Consider the following 20,014-nt stretch of genomic DNA (forward strand, 5'->3'; position numbering starts at 1 on the left):
ATAATTCGAGTAACTATTTACAAAATATATTATAGGCTCGGTTGTTCGTAACAAGTTACTTGCCACTACCAAGTGAAAATATTACAAATAGTTAAAAAATCAATTTACTTTTCAACGAAATCGAATATAGGTGTTTTAATTTGAAAATAATTTATAAAATATAGAAAAAGGTTAAAAAAAATCATTACCTGATTTACAGTATATTCTTCGATTAGTTAGGAAAAAAAAAACAATTTTATTTAAAGCAAAGTAAAAAGAATAGTAATTTAATTATTTTGTAAAACATTTACACTATACAAAATCGTTTTTTAAATTTAAAATTAAAATAAAGAATTAATTCTTTTTTATAGTTTTTATCCTTTTTAATTAAGTAGCTTATTTATTTTTTGTTTGCAGAAGTTCTTTTGTTTGTTTAAAAATTAACGATCTTTTAATATTCACTTTCCTTTTTTGTTGCTGAATTGACTTATTAGCTTACATATTGTCTTTAATTAGTTTGAGTTGAATTTTGAAAACTAGTACTTAACTGCATATTTTGTGCTCAGTAAAGCTTAGTGAACCAGTAAAAACTGGTGTATATTTAAAGGAAAAAAGTTCACGTTTGGCAAGACACCCGCTTTTAGTTAGTTTTAACATTCGATTATTACGTCATTTTATTCTTAAAACTTTATTCTACATTATAAATTTTATTTCTATTTCAAATTAGTTTAACTTAGTAAGATACAATTTCTGATGAGCCTTACTACGAAAGTACTCAAATAAATTTAAGAAAAATGAAATGTGTTTTGTTATATTTTTTAAATAAGTTATTCACCGGAAAAAAGCTGTTTAGGTGTTTACATATGAAATCAAACAAATAATGAAGATGAAATTATAAATTTTTTAAAGCTAGTACTTTTATACAGAGCAAACAAGAACAAGTTTAGTGCAAACTTAAGATTAAAAAAAATTGTTTTTAAGGTTTTTATATTTAATCTTAAAAGAAATTAAGAAAACAATTAGTTTTTAAGAGTCGTTTAAGATAATTATTTATGAAATCGAAAAGCAAGTATAAGTGTGATAAATATTATTATAAGACTACTTACTTTTATATATAACAAACAGAAAATTAAAAAATCCAATTTTAAAATAAAAAAAGAACTATTTTGATTTCATAACAGTCTTAAAATAAAAACTGACAACTATAGAGCTCAACAAATCGTTTAAGATGCTTTTTGTTCAAAGTAAAGACTAATTGTAAAAATTGATATCCATTTAAAAAACTCGGAGAGATTGTAAAAAAGGTATCTAAAATCTTCAAATATCTGTTTTCTCATATCTGCGAAACTTCAGCTTACTGAACTAACTACCTTCAAGAAGTTTTTTTTAATGAATTTAAGCATTCTATACAAAATATAAGTTTTTCTATACAAGTCTGTTTTGAAATAACGAGCTTTGGACATCAACAGAAATTAATTAAATCGTGTTCTTTTAGTTTGAAAGACGTTTAAAAAAAACAATAAATAATCAATTTTTTTTTAAACAAAAATTAAGAGCAGGAACAAAGTGTATAAAGCTTATTTAAAACCTTAAAATAGTACCCCTAAGTACAGTTAACGATTCTGAAGAATTACCTAAAAGCGTTTTCATTTTAGTATTTAAAAACAATTAATTTGGGACATTAAATTTATAACCGCATTAACTGACTTAAAAGTTTAGGTTAATATATTTTAGTTTGTATCAAAAGTTTCAATGTAAAATAGTTTTTGATTTTATACTTAGTTCGCGTTTCACTCTTTTTTTTAAATTTAATATATACCATATAAAACCTGAAAGTAAAATGTGCACAATTTAGTGTAACTTCATAGATCAAAAAAAGGATTAATTTACTTATTTATTTTTAAATAAGTAAACTTTTATAAATATAAGATATTTAATTCCATTTATTTAATTGGTGTTAACACTTAATTTAATTTTTCATTGAAATAGAAGATGTTCTCAACGTTTTTTTTTATTAAGTTTAAATAGAAATAATGTTTAATTTTTTGTTAAAAATAGACTAAGTTTGTAAACAATAAATAAATAGAATTTTAAATAAAGTAAATTTATTTAGTTTGAAATATAAATTGAAAAATAATAATTCAAAAAAGTTTAATTTAAACTTGAAAAAATAATTTTGGTTAAGATTTATAGCATTGACAAACTGTTTTGTTTTTAGCATCAAATAGTATAAGTTGTTTTTCCCATTGCTTCACATATTCAGTTACTCCATCCTTTTCTTTTCCAACGTAGCCTGTAAAATGAATAGCAACATCTTGATCTGGTTCAACAATCATATCGTCGGGCATCCCAAGTTTCTGTCTTAAAATTCCAGTTATCCACACATCATCAAGGTACAAGTCGGGAAAAACTCTTGATATTTCAAACAAGTCAGTAATAACCTAAAAAGAAAGGTTTTTATTCTTAATTCATTTAAATAAATAACTGAAGCTGTATATTTTTAACAAGGTAATGAACGATGTTACTGTTACAAAGTTTAAGGATAGACTTCACAAATTATTTAATTAGATAAAACTTATGACATAACATCAAGTTAAAACTGTGCTATTTTTTAATAATTAAAAGCATGGTTAAAAAGTACCTAAGTCATTATTTGAGTTGTTAGTTAATTAATAAAGACTTACTTGTACAGATGCTGAATACATTCCACCATGACAGTAGACAGGAAATACATGCCATTGAAATGTACTTTCGTTAATGTACCATTTCTTATAAAGACCATTTGCCTCTCTCACCGGCTCTTCTCCTTCTCCCCTTCTAAACATGCAAAGTATTGGAAACTCTCCCCAATTTCCATCAACTGCCTGAAAAAAAAGTTTTTGATACTATAGGTAAGTATTTCAGCAAGCTTTTTGATGGTGTAACAAATTTGTTTGGAAATTTTAGCAAAGGGACTTGCTTGACTTGGGAGGGGACGCTTTAATTTATTAATTTGTTTTCTAGATTAATTTTTATATCTGACTAAGGGACTTCATTTTCACCAAATTTAGAAAGACGATTATAAAAAGGTGTAACTTATTGATTCTTCGGTAAAGGTACATTGCTTGTTAGTTTGTCTGAAATCATCTCTATAGTGTCATTTAATTGTGTATTCGTAAAAAGAAAAACACATCAAAACTAGTACAATTATAACCATCTATTCGTTTGTCATTTTACAACTATACCATTAATCGCAACTATAAAGATGGTTAAAAAAAACTAACTAATAATATATTTAAACAAAACGTCAATAACTTGACACAGTCAGTAACTAGAGACTTATTATAACATGGCAAAAAGTTGTTTACATAGGTAGACAAAAGTATATAAATTATACCATTGTATTGTCTTCATTTATGAAGTGTGTATAAAAAAACACATTCTTAAATATAAAAATAAAACAAAAAAACTACTTATGAAAAAGTTTAAACCATAAAAAGTAATCCTATAAGCTTGTATTATTTAGCTGCTATAAATTAAAATCATATAAAATATTCTTAAGAGTTTTAATTAGGTAATTAAAATAACATATATTTGAAAGCATTTTGTTTTTAAAGTGTTTTATTAGTTTAATTGATACAGTGTTGTCTTGTCTTTAGTCAATCAACTTGATTTTAGTAACCATTACTGCTTTTTAATGAGTTGTTCAAAATAGTTTATTTTTCGGACGACTTTTAAATGTTCTGCAAAGGGTATACTCACAATTCCCACCAGCGCACAATTGCCACCCAGTTTTTTTTTCTTAATGTATTTTATTTTGTTTTTTGTTTAACTTTTATCTTTTTTACTATCACTGTTACCCCTAACCCTTGGTCGGTAAGCGGTTCTCAAACTTGATCGAGTTGAAATTGTGCGCGGGTCGAAACTGAGTGGTTATCCTGAAAAGTTAGGTTTATTTTTAGAAAATTTTAGAACTTAATACGAACTAAACTAAAGTTTTGCTCACTAATGGGTTCTGTTGTATATTAGGAAGCAGAACCATAAAAAAACATCAGCTAGTTTTAATAATTACAGTAATAATTTTAAACTTTTTAAGCAGTTAATTCGTTTTATTATTTTAAGTCTTCAAAAACGTTTAAATAACTTGCTTATGGGAATCGTCTATGGCATCCCTTGCTTTTACTACATGTATCATAAAATCGTCGTCCATTGAAGAGTAAAGCCATTTTTTGTTTAAGTTCTTAGCACACCACTCCATTCCAGAAAGCGTTTTCAACGCAATATGTCTGTAAAAAAATCAGTTAAAATATTTTGTAAATTTTTAAAAACTATAAAAAAAGTTCTGTTTAAACAAAACTTTGTTTTAAATAAGTTTGAAATTTACTTTAGCCAGCTTTAGTGTAAGCCTAAAATACATCGACTCTTAAAATTTTTTGGACTTCAATTGTACAAATATAAGTAATAGCTTCTTGTATATTTCCAACTACCTTTACTTGTAAATAAATTAGCTTTAACTGAAAAATAAAAGTCTAAGATAAAACTTATGCTTACTCGGAAAACTTAAAAATATATTTTTACATGAATAAGCGTGGTATTTAAAAACTGTTAAAAAGTAAAAATTTTACCAGGGACGCAGCAAGCTAAAATAGTTACGAGGCTTCAAAAAATTATATATACATAATATACATTTTCTACAACGTGTGATGACGTTGTTGGGGTTTAGAGCAATTTGAGCTACCTTTAATGTTATTGTATTTTACACTGTAGTACGTAGTTATTTTAGAATTTAGAGTTAAATGAAATGTTGAAGTATGAGAGATAATTGTGTACAAGGAGGTTTATATTGCTTCGCAACCCCTATGATTCCTCATTTGTGCCACATAAATACACCTAACAAAACATTCACTTCAAAAAAATATACAAATAACTTTATTAAAGCTCAAAATTTATACTTTTCATAAAACCCTTATTATTTCTGAAGTTACTTGGTAAAACTCTTACTTTTAAAAGAAATTTGTTATTTTGAAAAAAAAAAAAAAAAAGCTTTAATATAATATATTAAACAACATTAACTAACTTATAATTTTTGAAAAACTACAGAGATTTACAGAAAATAGGTTTTAAAAAGGTACTAATACTTTATTTTTAATAAAAACTTTATTGTAAAAAGTGTATAAAGTAGATATAGTCTTATTAAAGTTTTTATTAGATTTAATGACAAGTATTAAATTCTTATTTAGTTTATATAAGTCAAAGCTATTTTTCTATAAATAATTAACTAAAAGTTCTATACATAATTAACCTTAAAGTTTTCAAAAACATTGAAAAAACAAAAACAAACATAAATTAAAAATATTCTAAAAGACTTATTCATACAAAACTATTGTATAAAAAAATTATGAAAAATAACAACAGAAAAAATACCAAAAATAGTTTTTTTCAGAAGTTTTTTAATTTCTATTAGTTTCTGGTACGAACTGTGTGGGAAGCTTTAATAGTTGACAACAGTAGCGACGCGTGGTAGTTTGTTAGGGGGTGTTGAAAACTAATAAGTTAACAATAAACTGAATGCTCAAAAATTAAAAAAAGTTTCGAAAGATTCATTGAATACTCCACCCTAAGCGACGCCTCTAGTTGACAACCAACATCTTGTACCCTATTTTTTTTCAAGAGTTTTATCTGGTCAAGTAAACACTAAAAATTAAAATTTAATTTTAATTTTTAAAACGTCTGGTACAATTCAAAACTGTATGTCAAATTTTCGTAGTTAGAATCTAGTGTCTTGTTACAATTTTTAATTAAATTTTTTTGGGTCTAGTAAACCAGAAAAAACTAAAATATAGTTTTTTAAATTTTTGAAATTTTTATAAATTGTGAAATTAACTGCAAAATTTTAATTAACCCTTTGCGAGCTAATTTTTACTTTAAAAGTTTCATGGGGTCTAGTAAACCAGACTAAGAAAAATATTCAAATTTCAATATGTTATGGTACAATCCGAAGCTTTAAGTGAACTTTTATTGTTTTTATTTATCAACGTAGCGTACCCAAATTTCTGTTTTATAAGTTTTATTGGTTCTAATAAACACTTTTTTATGTTTTTTATTTTTCAAAACGTCTGGTAAATTCTAATTATGTCTGAAAAAAAAATCACAGTTTACTATAACGTCTTGTACCCGAATTTTTGTTTTATAAGTTTCATTGGTTTAGTAAACCCGAAAAATAAAAAACTTCTAAATGTTCAAAACGTTTAGTCGAGTCAGTGTGTAAATGAGTCGGAAGTAAAGCAACTTGTTTCTACTTTTCTTTTACTAAACTATCATTTTTTTAATTTTGAAAGTTTTAAGATTATTTAAATACTTAACCATTTTCATATTTTTTTGTGGAATGCTTTTAATTTAAAAAATCTACCAAGTTTGTAGATTTAATATTAAAAACTAAAAATTAATTTTACTTGTTACCATCTAAATACGCTAATAGTGCTAAAAAGCATAGTAAACTTGTTTATACTTTAAAACTATTCCTTAGCAGTGCTAAATAAAGTATAAAAGCATACTAAAAATTAGGAAACTGACTATTTCTAAGCTAAAGAACTGAAACAGAAGCGTGACTTTTTGTATAAAAATATACGTTGCTGTAAATTTGCAACAATTTACCAGGCTGATATTTAATCTTAAAAGTAGTAGTAGTGAAATATACTTAGTAAAAGTGAAATTATGTTGTCTTTTTTTATTGATTAACTACATTTAACTTTGAATAAAAAAAAATTTTCAAAATTTTTTTAATTAGCACTGAAAACATTTGAAACTTTTTTTTTCCAATATCTACTTGTTTATGTTATTTTTTTACCAAAGTAATTATTTCTATAGACCATTCTACTATTTAATATTGAAAATTAATTTTATTTAACTTAGTAATAAAAATGTAGCAATTTTTTTTTAACGAATTCTTTTAGTGTTTTAGAACATGTCTTCTATTTAAAATACATTAAGAAAAAAACAATATAGCTATAATTTAATTAAGTTCTTAAAGTACTTGTTTTTAAAAAAAAAGTATCGATTTAATGTTTTTATTTAAAAAAATTAATTAAAAAATTCAAACTTGTAGTCATCAGGACCGTCGTATTGTAAAATGTCACCATATTTTTTATTTTCTTCAATAAGTTTTCTCGCTGTTTGACTGCTATTACTCCAACCAACTATAAAAAGTGTTTCGAATCTGACACCTTCAACATATCTTAAAGATCCCCAGCTCCTTCTCAGCATCTCCCTACGGTAGAACGAATGAGCAGAGGATTTTACAAACTGCACCATTGTCCATTGCGCACCTTATGTGTTTTTTTTTAATATTAAAAGATATAATTACTAAACTAATTTTGATATACTTTCTGGTTAAAAACATTTTTTTTTAACATTTAAGTTCATATAATGTAAAACAAAACTAACTAAAATATTTATGAGATGCTTATAGATCTATAAATGCTTATAGAATCTTTTTACGAAAATAAACTATGACAAAAGATAAAATTAAAAACTTGGTTTAAAAAAAACGAAATAAAGAAATTTATTTTTTATAATAAGAACATAGTACTCAGAAAGTATTATAGTTACGTTAAAATAGTTAAAGAACCGCACATAGTTTATAAATTATTAATTTTTATTTTATACGTAAACTAATTAAGCTAGTAAATAGTTTGGAATACTTGTGTACCTTTTAAAATAAGTTTATTTTTATACATTCTATACAATGACTTATATTACGTATTGTGAATCTTAAACATATATCAGACAAAACTAAATTTCTTATGTCTGTTTGTCAAATTTTTATCTTTAATCGCAGTAAATTAAAAAATAAACGTAAAATAAATTGAAGAAATAAGTATACCAGTTGAAAAAACATATGAAAATTTATCAAATTGAAATGTTTTAACAAAACTAACTAAAAACTGATTTATTAGGTAAAAACTAAGCCAACCTTCCAATGTATCGTTAAAGTTAGACTTATCGCTACAACTGCTTTTCACACAAAAAGGTTTTTTTATGTACCATGGTTCTAACAAGTATTTATTATCGGGTCGTAAAGGTCGAAAATGAAATCTTCCTTCAGAATATGCTCTACGCCTGACTAGTTCTTCAGATTCTTCAACTCTTGTATTAAAGTCAAATTTAAACAAAAGTATTTTTTAAACAAAGTATTTTATTAATTATGTATTTCATTTATATAAACAAGTACAACCTTTATAAATTTTAACCATATTTAATTTAAAACAACTATTTATATACATTAAAGCCAGCTATTACACTACTTGCAAGGAAGACGTTGACTAAAGACATTTTCGAAGCTGTGTAGAGTGAATCCCAACAAACAAGTTAGAACAACAAGCAAAAGGATCACAATTATGTTATAAAGCTGTTTTCTTCGTACTTTTCGTCGTTGTTGCTTCATATTTATATATTTCATTGCTAAAAAAAACAAGTTAAAAAGTATGTCTGATACTTTACTTATAGTGAAACTTAAATTTCGTGTTAAACAGTACCTGATATAAATAAGTTCTCTCGACGCTTACAACAACTGCAAACAAACAACAAAGTTACTTATATTAAAATAACTAAATTAGATTAAACTGGTTAATAAATAGTTTAAGTAACTAAAACAAAAAGCATATAGTATAAATGAAAAATTCTGACAAGAGTTTTTACTATAAATATTTCAAAAACTGTTCTGAAAAAATTTAAGGAACAAATGAAATGTAATAAAAAAAATTCATTCATGAGATAATATTTTCTTTGACATCACATAAGAGTTTAACGATGCATAACAAGATGTTTAAAAGTCAAGTTGTTAGTTAGTCAACCATTAAAACATTTCTGAACTATGTATTTAAGTAAAAAAGAAAAATATCTTAAAATAACAATTCTCAATATTTATTGAAAAGTTCCTGGCATATAAGTAAAAATTGTAGGCTAGATCTTGTATATAAATAATATATAGTTGTCATTTATACAAAATATAAACTCTGATTTTCTGTAACTACTTTTATAAAATAAAACTTATAAGTTTAACTAAAATTTTATAACCGACAATAAAACAGCAATAAATTTAGAATGGGCACAAGTGTTAACAAGAAGTGTTTATATACTTTACATACAATGTTGATACAGCTTTTCAGGACTGATATAGCTTAAGTTTTGAAAAATAGATATATAATTTGTTTACTGCTTTCCGTTTGTATACAAACCTTTTCGATACTTGAATAAATGTACTTGTTATCAAGTACATAATATAACTACGTTGGTTTAAGATATTTTGAGTATATATATTTTTTTAATCACTATTTTGATTTTCTTTGTAGTTATAGTAATATGTTACTTTTAAAATAAAACTGTAAAAAATATTTAACTTTTCTTTGTCAACTGACATCTTTAAAAAAATAAATAATGAGGCACCATCTAAGCTAGGTTTCCTAATGCTTTATGATCTTAATAAATTGTAATACTGCCTTCTTTTGTTTTTGTCTAGAAATTTTTTTAATAAAATCAAACTTTTTTCTATATAAAAAGGTTTTTTACTAAAAAAGTTGTAAAATATCTTGGATGTATGTTTTAATAAATGCTGTTTCGAAACAAAAAAAGATAAGAGCTGTTTACAGTACAGTGACCTTTTATAACTTTGCTTATTTTCCAAAAAGTTATTTTGAGTTTAACATTAAATTTTATTTTATACTTGAATCAAAATAGTTAACAAAATTAACAATATCTTAGTATACAAATAAAAATTTTATTTACAAATATTAAGATAAATAAATATCGAAATAACTTTTTGGTAAAATTTTCTAATAGTAGTCGTAACTCCTTTCTATTAAATATTTTTAAATGTTAACTACAAAGCTCACAAAAGTTAAGTTCAAGGACCTGGTCTATGAAAAAACCTTTTGATTATCGAGTCATACACCATGGATACAGTTTAATATCTTGTCCAGGACAATTTTTTGTTAAAGAAGTATTTTATTTTATTTAAACATTTCAAACATAGTCTGCTGCTATTTTTTCTTTAACCTCTTATTTTTTACACTATACTAAATTTGAGGAAGTTATAAGGAACTTTCTATGTTGGTCTATCTATCTATTTCTACGTAAAAAATAGTTTTAAAACAATATTTTCTTGATTCACAAAATAAATTTATTAAAAACTAAATGGTTAGTAGGCTTATAAAACATCAATTTAAACCCAAAGTTTGAAGCTGTCTAGAACAAGCGCACATGTCGTTTAATTACGCACACGTCGTATAAAAACACACTTTTTTACCTGATATCAACCTAACTAGTTACGCAGCCTATAACTGTAAATATTTAACAACATATTATGTTTTTTTTTTCAAACGCAGATTGATAAAGTTACATTCATGAAATTAACAAATCTCTTTTCCTATTAAAAATAAAACTAGCAAGGTATGTTTTAAATAACTTAAGTACTTAAGATAAGTTAAAGACTTATAAAACTTATCAAGTCTTTTATAACTCAAATTCATTGATAAAACTTTAAAACTTAGTTTTAAATATTGTGGTTCATTAATGTAAAACATAGTGAAACCATTTTTAATTATATATATATATATATATATATATATATATATATATATAAATAATATATTATATAAATTATATAAATTATATAAATAATATATATTTTGTACTGAATATTTGTAATGTACAATATTACGTCATATTGTTTTTTGTTTTTTTGCATAACTTTTGTATCTTTGTTTAGTACAGTGTTTTGTATTTTGAATTTAACTGGCTGATGATCAAAGCTTTATGAAAAATTAAAGCTTTGTGAAACATATGTTCCAGAATTTTTAAAATCGCCATTTGAATAAATTATTTAAAAGCCCTTCAAGTGGGCTCAGTTGAAAGTGTTTAAGTTTAAACATTAACCTTATTTTATATATAAATATACATATATATATATATATATATTAAGGTTAATGTTCAAACTTAAACACCTTCTACTGAGCCCAATTGAAGGGCTTTTAAATGTCAATTTAAAAGTATTTTATAGTCAATTAGCTGTTGTATTCGTTAATTTTGGTTGTTTGATTAGTTAGATGGTAGATCGATTTTTGTACTGAATATTTGTAATGTACAATGTTCAATTCTTACGTCATATTGTTTTTGTTTTTTTGTAAACTTTTGCATCTTTGTTTACCAAAGTGCTTTTTATTTTAAATTTGAACTGGCTGAAGATTAGAAACAATCTTCTTTGTCTTTATGAAACATATGCTCCAGAATTTTTTAAATCGCCATTTCATTAAATTATATATATATATATATATATATATTTAATTGAAATGAATAAAGGTTTATTTAAAGATGTAAAACTCAAAGGACTCGAGTTTATCAATAAGGTGGGCTCAGTGTGAAAAAGTTTAATTTATTAAGTTAAATAACTTAATTATATATATATATATATAAAGGTTTATTTAGAGATGTAAAACTCAAAGGACTCGAGTTTCGTGCCTATGCACTCATCAGCTTCAAAACAAGTTTAAAATAAAGCACAAAACAAAATCACAAATGAAAGTTAAAAATTTTTTCCATAAGTAGATTATGACGTAATTTTGAAACTATCAAAAATTATGCAAAACGGGTTGTGCAAAAACTAATTTACCAATCGACAATAAACTGGCAAAAATTTATAAAACCTCAGTGAGTAACTATATATTAGGACAGATAATTGAAAGAGATAAAGATAAAACTAAGATACAGATTGAAATTTAGGTTATTTTAACTCGAGTCCTTTGAGGTTTACATCTCTAAATAAACATTTTTATAAATAAAGCCCTCAAGGTGGGCTCAGTGTGAAAAAATTTAATTTATTAAGTTAAATAACTTAATTCTACAACAGATGTTCTTGTGCTAAAACTTTATTTCAACTAACGGCGTTTCACTGCTCTCAAATAAATTTAAGAACAGATCTACGGAGTCTATAAAATGTTAACACACATTAGAAAAAAAGCAGAAAAAAGCATGTATAATTATGTATAGTATTTATCTAGGTAGTAACTATAAATGGACTTTATGGTTTAAAAACAAAGTTTGGGATAAAAGCATAAAATTATAAAATTGTCTACAAAAAAAACAAATTTAATAAAAGTAGGCACTAACCTCAAAAAGCTCTAAGAATAGGCAGGTTTTAAAAATGAAAATTAAATTGAGTTGTGCAGAAATGTTACGTCATAATAATTTTAACAAATTGTTCAATAATTTATACAGCTTAAAAACATGAAGTATTAAACTTGCAAGTATATGTGAGTTTTGTGAAATATAAGGCGTTAAATCCTGGAGATCCTGATAAGTTAAAATTATACATGCTTTTTTCTGCTTTTTTTCTAATGTGTGTTAACATTTTATAGACTCCGTAGATCTGTTCTTAAATTTATTTGAGAGCAGTGAAACGCCGTTAGTTGAAATAAAGTTTTAGCACAAGAACATCTGTTGTATACATTCCGATAAGCTTAGCTTATCAGGATCTCCAGGATTTAACGCCTTATAACGTTACATCTTATAACTTAATTCTATATATATATGTACATGATTTTTCACGATGGGTTTTTGTATACTGGTAAATTTATACTATTTACTGTTTACTTGTAAAAATAAATTAAACAATATTAAACTGCTTTTACGACTTAAAATAACTACTAACAGTGGTGTACGACTCGATAACCGAAAGGTTCCTTTGTTCACCAGGTCCTTAAACCTAACTTTTTAAGCACTTTTTTTTATCGTTCAATAAACTACTAATAAGTATTTGTTATTTACATACTTTTTGTTTTTAAATTTTGGTAAAAGTTAAAAAAAAAACATTATTAAATTTAAAAATATTTTTTTTTTAATTAAAGTCTTATTATGATTAAAACTTTAATAAATTAAAATATTTTCTAGTTTTATAACAGGCGCTTTTTTTAAATCTGTTAATTAAGTTACAAGAGTAACAAATTTAAGTGAATTTTGGAAAAGTGCAAACGTTAATATACTATTATCTCATATAAAATTAGTCTAAATTGAACTAATTACTGATTTTAAAAGTAATTTTAACCGTCATCATAAGAAATTTTATGTTAACTTATCCTAGATTTAGCCATATCCGCAATAGCTTGAAGTTTGTTTTACAAGTTATGATTTGTAATTGTAACGTAAGACAAGATAGCAATATATTTAAACAAGTCTTAGTTTTCAATTTTGTATAATTTTTTTTCATGAGAAGCTGATAGTTAGATAATTCAAACTATTGTTTTCAGGCTATTACTGATACAAAAACCTGTCGCTTCATCGTGAATGCATCTGCTTAATCAGTCATAATGAGAACGTAACCAGGTCGCAGAATGTGGTATGGGTAGATGTTGAAAGTCGTGCATTTAAGTTTAGTATAATTAAACAGGCAGGAAAATAGCTCGGCTAAAAACATTACTACTAAGTTCATATCTGATAAAGTAAAAATATGCCTTAATTATAATATCAAGTTGAAAAGAGAATATCAATAAAGACGATGAGTTGTAATAGTTTAAAGCGTCCGTTTTCTCGACAAAAGCACAGAGAAATATTTTAGTGTTTTAGTATGTACTTTATATCGTTTGGTTAGACTGATAGAACGGTTCATCGTGATTATATCTGCCTTATGAGTCATAATGAGGACAAAGCCAGCTCACGGAATGTTGCTTGAATTTATTTTGATTGTCTACTGGTTCAGTTAAGTGTTAACCAGGGCGTCGCGTTGCATTGGAGCAGATACTCCACCTAAAAATTTTAAAGCTATCATTTAACTGTTAAAACTATTATTAAACTGTTTAAATTATTATTTTAAAAATAAATCTTTGTTTACAAACGATTTGTTGTTATTATAGTATTTTTATCTAACTAAATTAGTTTTAAGAAAATTAACTCAAGTAATTTAAAAAAAACTCTTAAAATTTCTGCTATTAACAAAAACACCACGTGTCTCCACTAGTGTTAACCTGTTATGGAAGTTGAAAACTGTAATAAATCAAAGAAAAACTAAAACTTTATTTTACTTTAAAAACTAGTGATCTACCCTATCAACATACTAAGATTCGGGATTTTTTTTTAGTTGTTATCCAGCCGGACTCGAATTTTTTTTTTCAAAGTGAGTTAAGACCGAATCCTAATATCATTTAGATCCGACCGAAAACGAATCAAATTAATTCAAAAAAAATCATACTTTTTATATTAAACTACGGTTAAACTATTTTTCATTCATTTATTACATAAAATAAGATTGGGAAACTTTTCTTATCGATAAGATAAATTTACCTTTTGCGGACCGAATTTAATCACTCTCGGTGGACTTCGTCATTGGACAGAACTTTACAATAACTCTTTTCAATAATTTAGCGCAAAATTGTATCGAAAAAAAAGTCTTTAAACTGGTGACCCTAAATATTAGCACAACTTGTATAAAACGATAAATTTTAGTTGTTTCTAAACCAAATAATACGTCGAACGCCAAAGGTTTTTGCTTAGCGAGCTAGGTCAAGCCGAATGGTCGTACTTTGCCTATCCCTAATCTATGATTACGTGCTAGGTACTTTTCAGTTTATATTTGATTAAAAATTTCTGGCTTATTAGCTAGCAATTTTAGAAATTTTGCCAACATTTACCTAAACTTATATACAATATTTGCTATCATGTTTATAATTTATGGGTTGTTTAAATCTTGATGTAACTTTTCAGAATTTTTTTTCTGTAATTTTAACTTCTCTTAATTATACATATAAGTATTTATATTTTTACGAAAATTAACAAATTTTTAAATACTGTGATTAGAAGCTCTACGAATACTCCAATCAGATAAAAACTGCATTAAGAAAATAGCTAAACAAAAAAAATTATGCAGACAAAAAAGAAATTATAAGCTTAAAATAATTGATCCCAAGACCTAGGTATAAGAAAAATCCATTCGGTTTTACCAATAAACTCAAAAGAAACCAGATCCTTATTTAGTGTTCGATACTGAAATAAGTTAAAGATATAACTTTAGTTGTTTTCAGTTTTTTATATAACTTTAAGTTGTTTAATTTTCAAACTTTATCGTTTTGTTAAGTTCTGTACTTTTGATTCGGTATAAAAATTAATATATATTAACCAACTTAAAAAATACTTTAACTTAAAAAAATCTATTTTTTTTAGTAATTATTTAATCAATTATACATTTATAAAATAAAATAGAATAATACAATTTTTTTTTTCTTTAAACATTATAAAGCATATCTAAAAGTATTAAAAAAAAATTATGCATGAATAAGTTTTAAAAAAGATATTTATATGCTATTGTATAATGGGTATTGTGTTGACCAGTTCTGATATTGTATAAAAAGTCGGTTTATTTTGATGAAACCAGGTTTTACTGAAAAAGTTTTATTTTTTATTAGAGTGAGGAAAATTTTTATACTTAAAAAGTACTTCAAGCTAGTCTAAAAAGTCTTTAGAACTACATATCTAGTTTAAATATAGTTCATAATTAAAAAAGAACATCAGTAAATTACATATTTTTGGTGTTTTTACTAAAAAAACTCAACCTTTAAAGTAGTTATGTTTATTTAAAATTTTTATTTAAGTCTTAAACCCTTGTATTTTTAAAGTTTCATAATTAGAATATATTAAGTGAATACTATAGTTTATGCTTGAAGTATAAGTGTTGTAAGTAGTTTTAAATACAACTTGTAACTATTAAAACTTGTTTAAAAAAAAAATGGCTTTGTTATTAAAAAACACGAATGGGAAAACTAAAGCCCGTCACTAGGTTTAGCCTTTAAGTTAGTTTTTCTACCCTGCAACTTTCTTTTTTAATCTAAAAAGCATATAAGGTCGTCTCAAAAAGTTGCACTCGAGTTTTAGTCTAAATTTTAGAAATTCTAAAGTCTAATATAAATTTATTTTAAAGTAGACAATGAATTTATATAAAATATAGTTAACTTTGAACTAGTACTTTACATGATAGCTGTAAAGATTTTATTTTTGTTGGTTTATTTGTAATGAAAAATTATAATTTTATAAAAACATTTAAAAATAAAAGCTGTTTTCTTTTACAATATTTTTACCAGTGTACTGTAGATTTGTATAATTATACTTTATTTTTTTTAAGTCCTAATTGATTTAAAACAACTATTTTTAATTAAATCATTGTGATTAACCGACTAAACCTAAAACTTTTTGTTTTCTCGATTAGATAAGTCTTTTATAAAGAAGTTTTTACAATGGGACATAACACTCTCAAGTAAGTTAGGTCTGAGTCTTTTTGAAACATTAAGGTGTTCTCCCTAATATTTGCTGAGTCTGCAAAATAAAAAAGTTTTTTTTTTCATGAGTTTTTATTTTTAGTAACTAAAAAAAAATTTTTTGGTTTATTTTTAAAATGTTTGGATAAGCAGAGTTAGGAATAAAGGTATAACTAAATACATAATTTAAAAAAGCTTTTAAAAAATTTGCTGACTCATCAAATATTTAGGCAAACAACTTGATGTTACAATTGGACCCACACTATGAAAACTCCAAACCAAAACTTTACAATTGCAGCCGACCCGGCATAACAAAAAGCACTTTGTCTATTTCCTTTAGTTTTTGCAACAACGAGTAAAACTTTATGTAAAAATTAAGGAACATTATGTAATTTTAAAACTTGGATCCTAGTTTACGATTATTAGCAGTAACTTAATAGCTTGACAAATAACAACTTATTTCATTATTAAAACAGAAAGTTAAAAGTTCGAATCGAATAAACAATTTTTTGTCGTGGAAGACAAATTTTTAAGATATAAAATATATAGCGTTCTTTTGCAACTTCTGAAAAGATCTTATTATTGTTCAAATTTAAGGTTTAATTAACATCGTTTAAAAACAGTTTAAATGCACATTGCTAGCATTAGATGCGCTATAGAAAATTCCCTTGTTTGAAAAGCACTTGGGAAATAAAATAACAAAACTTCATGTTTTACTATATTTCAAACGTGTGCAGCCTTTGCTTATAAACAAAACATTAATTTAAGTATATTGTTACATAATTAAGGCAATAAGTGGTTCTGGTTCTGCGTATAAAAAAAGTTCGCATTTATAGAAATTTTTTAAGTGTGACCTAATGGTGTAAGAGTCCTAACAACAGACTCTCCAAGTTGAACTTGCATGATTGTAGTCCAGACACACATGCATAAAAAGTATAAACTATAGTTTAATTTTTATAAATAAAAAGTAACCTAGTTTCAAACCACGTTTGTTGTTTTAGATGTGTGAGTAAGAGTAATTTTTAAGACAAAGTAAGTTCTATAAAAAATTTTCCTGTTTAAACCTATTGATGGCAAATTTTTATTTTAAGTTTTCTTGAGATTCAAATAAAACTTATCTACTGTAAATATAATATTTATTAATAAAGTAGTAATAGTATTGTACCAGGTTTGGGATGTTTTTGTAGTTTTTCTAAGTATCTTTTGGTTTTAAATTTGTTCAATTTCTGATTTATTAAATACCACTAGAAAGTTTATTTGTTTGTTCTTTTTTTATGGTAACAAACATCAGTCTCAAACTCTAGTTTTCTCTGGCAAAAGCAAATGTGTTATATCTTTAAATAGCAAATGCAATGTTATCTGCCTCATTAATATTTAACTTTAAATAAGCCAAAAACTAAAAAAACAAAAACCATCTTCAGAGTGACCACACACTCAAGCTGAATTTTTTTCAAAGTCTCAGGATTAATCAGGATAGCTTTTTTTAAATGAAATACTCAAGATATTTTCAAAATCTAAAAAAATCTCAGGACAGAATTTTTTCTATACTTTGAATAAGATTTAGTTTCAAATTTTTCTTATTTTATAATCAATATTGTTGAGGAACTTGATTTTTGTTGTTTTTAAAAATTAAATTATTTTTAGATATAAGAAAAAATCAGGATCACTCAGGACAGTTTTTTGACTCAAAGAGTAACAACCCTGTATCTTTCAAACAAAATAAAACCTTGGTGGCACACCATTTTGAAAACAGCACAAGGCTAAAATTTCAACAATAAAAACCACAAAGTGTGGAAAAATCATAAAGCTCAAATCACAGAGCAAGTTTTCACAAAAAATCACAACAACAATCAAACCAGAGTGAGCCAACAATGATTTGTTGACAAAGCACATTAGACTCATACTATAATAAATACATTAACTTTTAAAGACTATTTTAACAAAGAAATTTGTGCATCATTTAACTGTACTAGCACTAATAATAATTGAAAAATTATTTATTAAAAGTTGAAGCTTCTAAATGTTATATATTTAAGTTTGTATAGAATCTAAACAAGTCAGAAATAAAAAGCTTTTTTAATTAATTTCTGTAATAAAGGTTGTAAAAATAAAAACTAAACAAATTAAAAAACATTAAATATACAATATACAACAGGTGTGCATACTAACAAATCCACAAATATTAGTTTTCCTTATCAGCAAACCAAAACTAGCTAGACATAGTAGTATAGAGATATACACAATACTAACTATACATATACTAAGATAACACATGACAAATTCGAACTAAAAACTACTATTTTAAATATCAATTTTTAAATAAATTAAGCAAATTCCATCAACTAACTATTGAATTGATGGTTATACATAAAAGACATGAATAGGTAAACACTTTAAACCAAGACAAAAATTCATACCATGGAGTTTTGAACCACATTTTGTTATTTTCAAATAAAAAATAGCCACCATCTACTTGTTTAAAAAAAAATTAAACAAAGTTTGCATTAACTTTTCAAAAATTAGTTGTGATACGTTTGCATTAATCATACTAAGATCTTGTTGTTGTTTCATTTGTTAAATAAAATGTCATAGTTTTCTTTAAAATATAATATCCCTCTTATCATAAATATATTGCATACATCTTTAAGTGTGTACTTCTCAATGTCCCTGCTGTATCTAAAAAAAAGATAGTAATTATTTTCAAAGTTTAAACTTTGCTTTGACAGTTTTGTTTCAATTAAGTATTTTTAACAATTTTGAATATTTTTTTTTCATGTTACAGGGTTGCCACTTTACCTGGAAAAACCTGGAATTTGACAATTTAGGCAAAAAAAAAACCTGCAATTTTGGAAATTTTGAAAAAAACCTGGAATTTTGAACAAAAATCACTAAAAAAACTGGAATTCTAACAATTTTTACATGTTCAGTAGTAAAATTTTGATTTGACTCAGAAAATCTATCATATAAATAAAAAAAATTTGTCATCATCAAAATTTTTTTTTATTAAAATACATATTTAAAGTAGCTTTACAGTATCTTTTCAATGTTTTTATGCTACTTAACACAGTTTCTTACCTTAAACTTAAATTTAAACTTGAAGTATGTGTACTTTTAAAAACCTGGAAGAAATTTGGAAAACCTGGAAAAATTTTTTAAAAAACAAGTGGCAACCCTGATGTTAGTATAAACAACTATTGCTTGTAATTTAATAACATTTATTGTAACAATAAATAATTTAGTAGTTAGTTTAAACAAATTTTATTTTCAGTTTCTAATCTGCCATATAAGGCTTATTAGATACTTGTAATCAGCAGTTATAAAAAAGGTCTAAATAAATTGTCACTCATAATTAAACTTATACAAGGTTCCCACTTCCCTAGATTTCCCTAGATTTTTGAAATTTTACAAGAAATAAAAAAAATTTTGTTTATAAAACAGTATAAATAATATATTATTTTGACAAACAAGTGTAGAAAATGATGTAGTTTAGTTATAGTATTGTGTTCAGTAAACTTTTTTTTTAAATTTTTTAAGTTCTTAAATTTAGTTTAGTAAAAACAGTAAAGAATTTTATCAAAATAGACAAAAAGAATATTTATTTAAGTTGGAAGTGGCAACCCAAACTATGTTAAAAGTTTTGTTTATATATTGCTAATTATTGTGCACTGTAACTATTTATGTATTTAAGCAATTGAGGTTATATTCATTTAAATGTTTTTAAATTTTATATCAATTAATATTATTTCATTTAGTATAAATTATGA

At 24.8% G+C, this 20,014-nt stretch overlaps 1 protein-coding gene across 1 annotated transcript; it reads right to left on the reverse strand.

Annotated features, from left to right (window-relative positions):
• Nucleotides 1-1,016: 1,016 nt before the first annotated feature.
• Nucleotides 1,017-8,522, reverse strand: LOC145829140 (beta-1,3-galactosyltransferase 5-like). Its single transcript, XM_082936869.1, has 7 exons — nt 8,493-8,522; nt 8,262-8,418; nt 7,931-8,103; nt 7,058-7,283; nt 4,103-4,244; nt 2,664-2,843; nt 1,017-2,420 (listed from the first exon to the last, which is right to left on the reverse strand). The coding sequence occupies exons 2-7, from the start codon at nt 8,414-8,416 to the stop codon at nt 2,160-2,162; spliced, it is 1,137 nt and encodes a 378-aa protein (XP_082792995.1). The 5' UTR covers nt 8,417-8,418; nt 8,493-8,522; the 3' UTR covers nt 1,017-2,159.
• Between the last annotated feature and the right edge of the window lie 11,492 nt (nt 8,523-20,014).

Source organism: Thalia democratica, chromosome 2 (assembly GCF_965202585.1).
Source record: "Thalia democratica chromosome 2, ktThaDemo2.hap1.1, whole genome shotgun sequence".
NCBI classification, from domain to species: domain Eukaryota; kingdom Metazoa; phylum Chordata; class Thaliacea; order Salpida; family Salpidae; genus Thalia; species Thalia democratica.

What these genes read in the sequence shown, in the direction of transcription:
- LOC145829140 (XM_082936869.1), bottom strand. Translation starts at nt 8,416, where the DNA reads ATGAAATATATAAATATGAAGCAACAACGACGAAAAGTACGAAGAAAA. An exon ending in AGTCAACGTCTTCCTTGCAA is followed by an intron (nt 8,104 to 8,261) that starts GTAGTGTAATAG and finishes CTTTAATACAAG; the next exon opens with AGTTGAAGAATCTGAAGAAC. An exon ending in CTTTAACGATACATTGGAAG is followed by an intron (nt 7,284 to 7,930) that starts GTTGGCTTAGTT and finishes AAAACACATAAG; the next exon opens with GTGCGCAATGGACAATGGTG.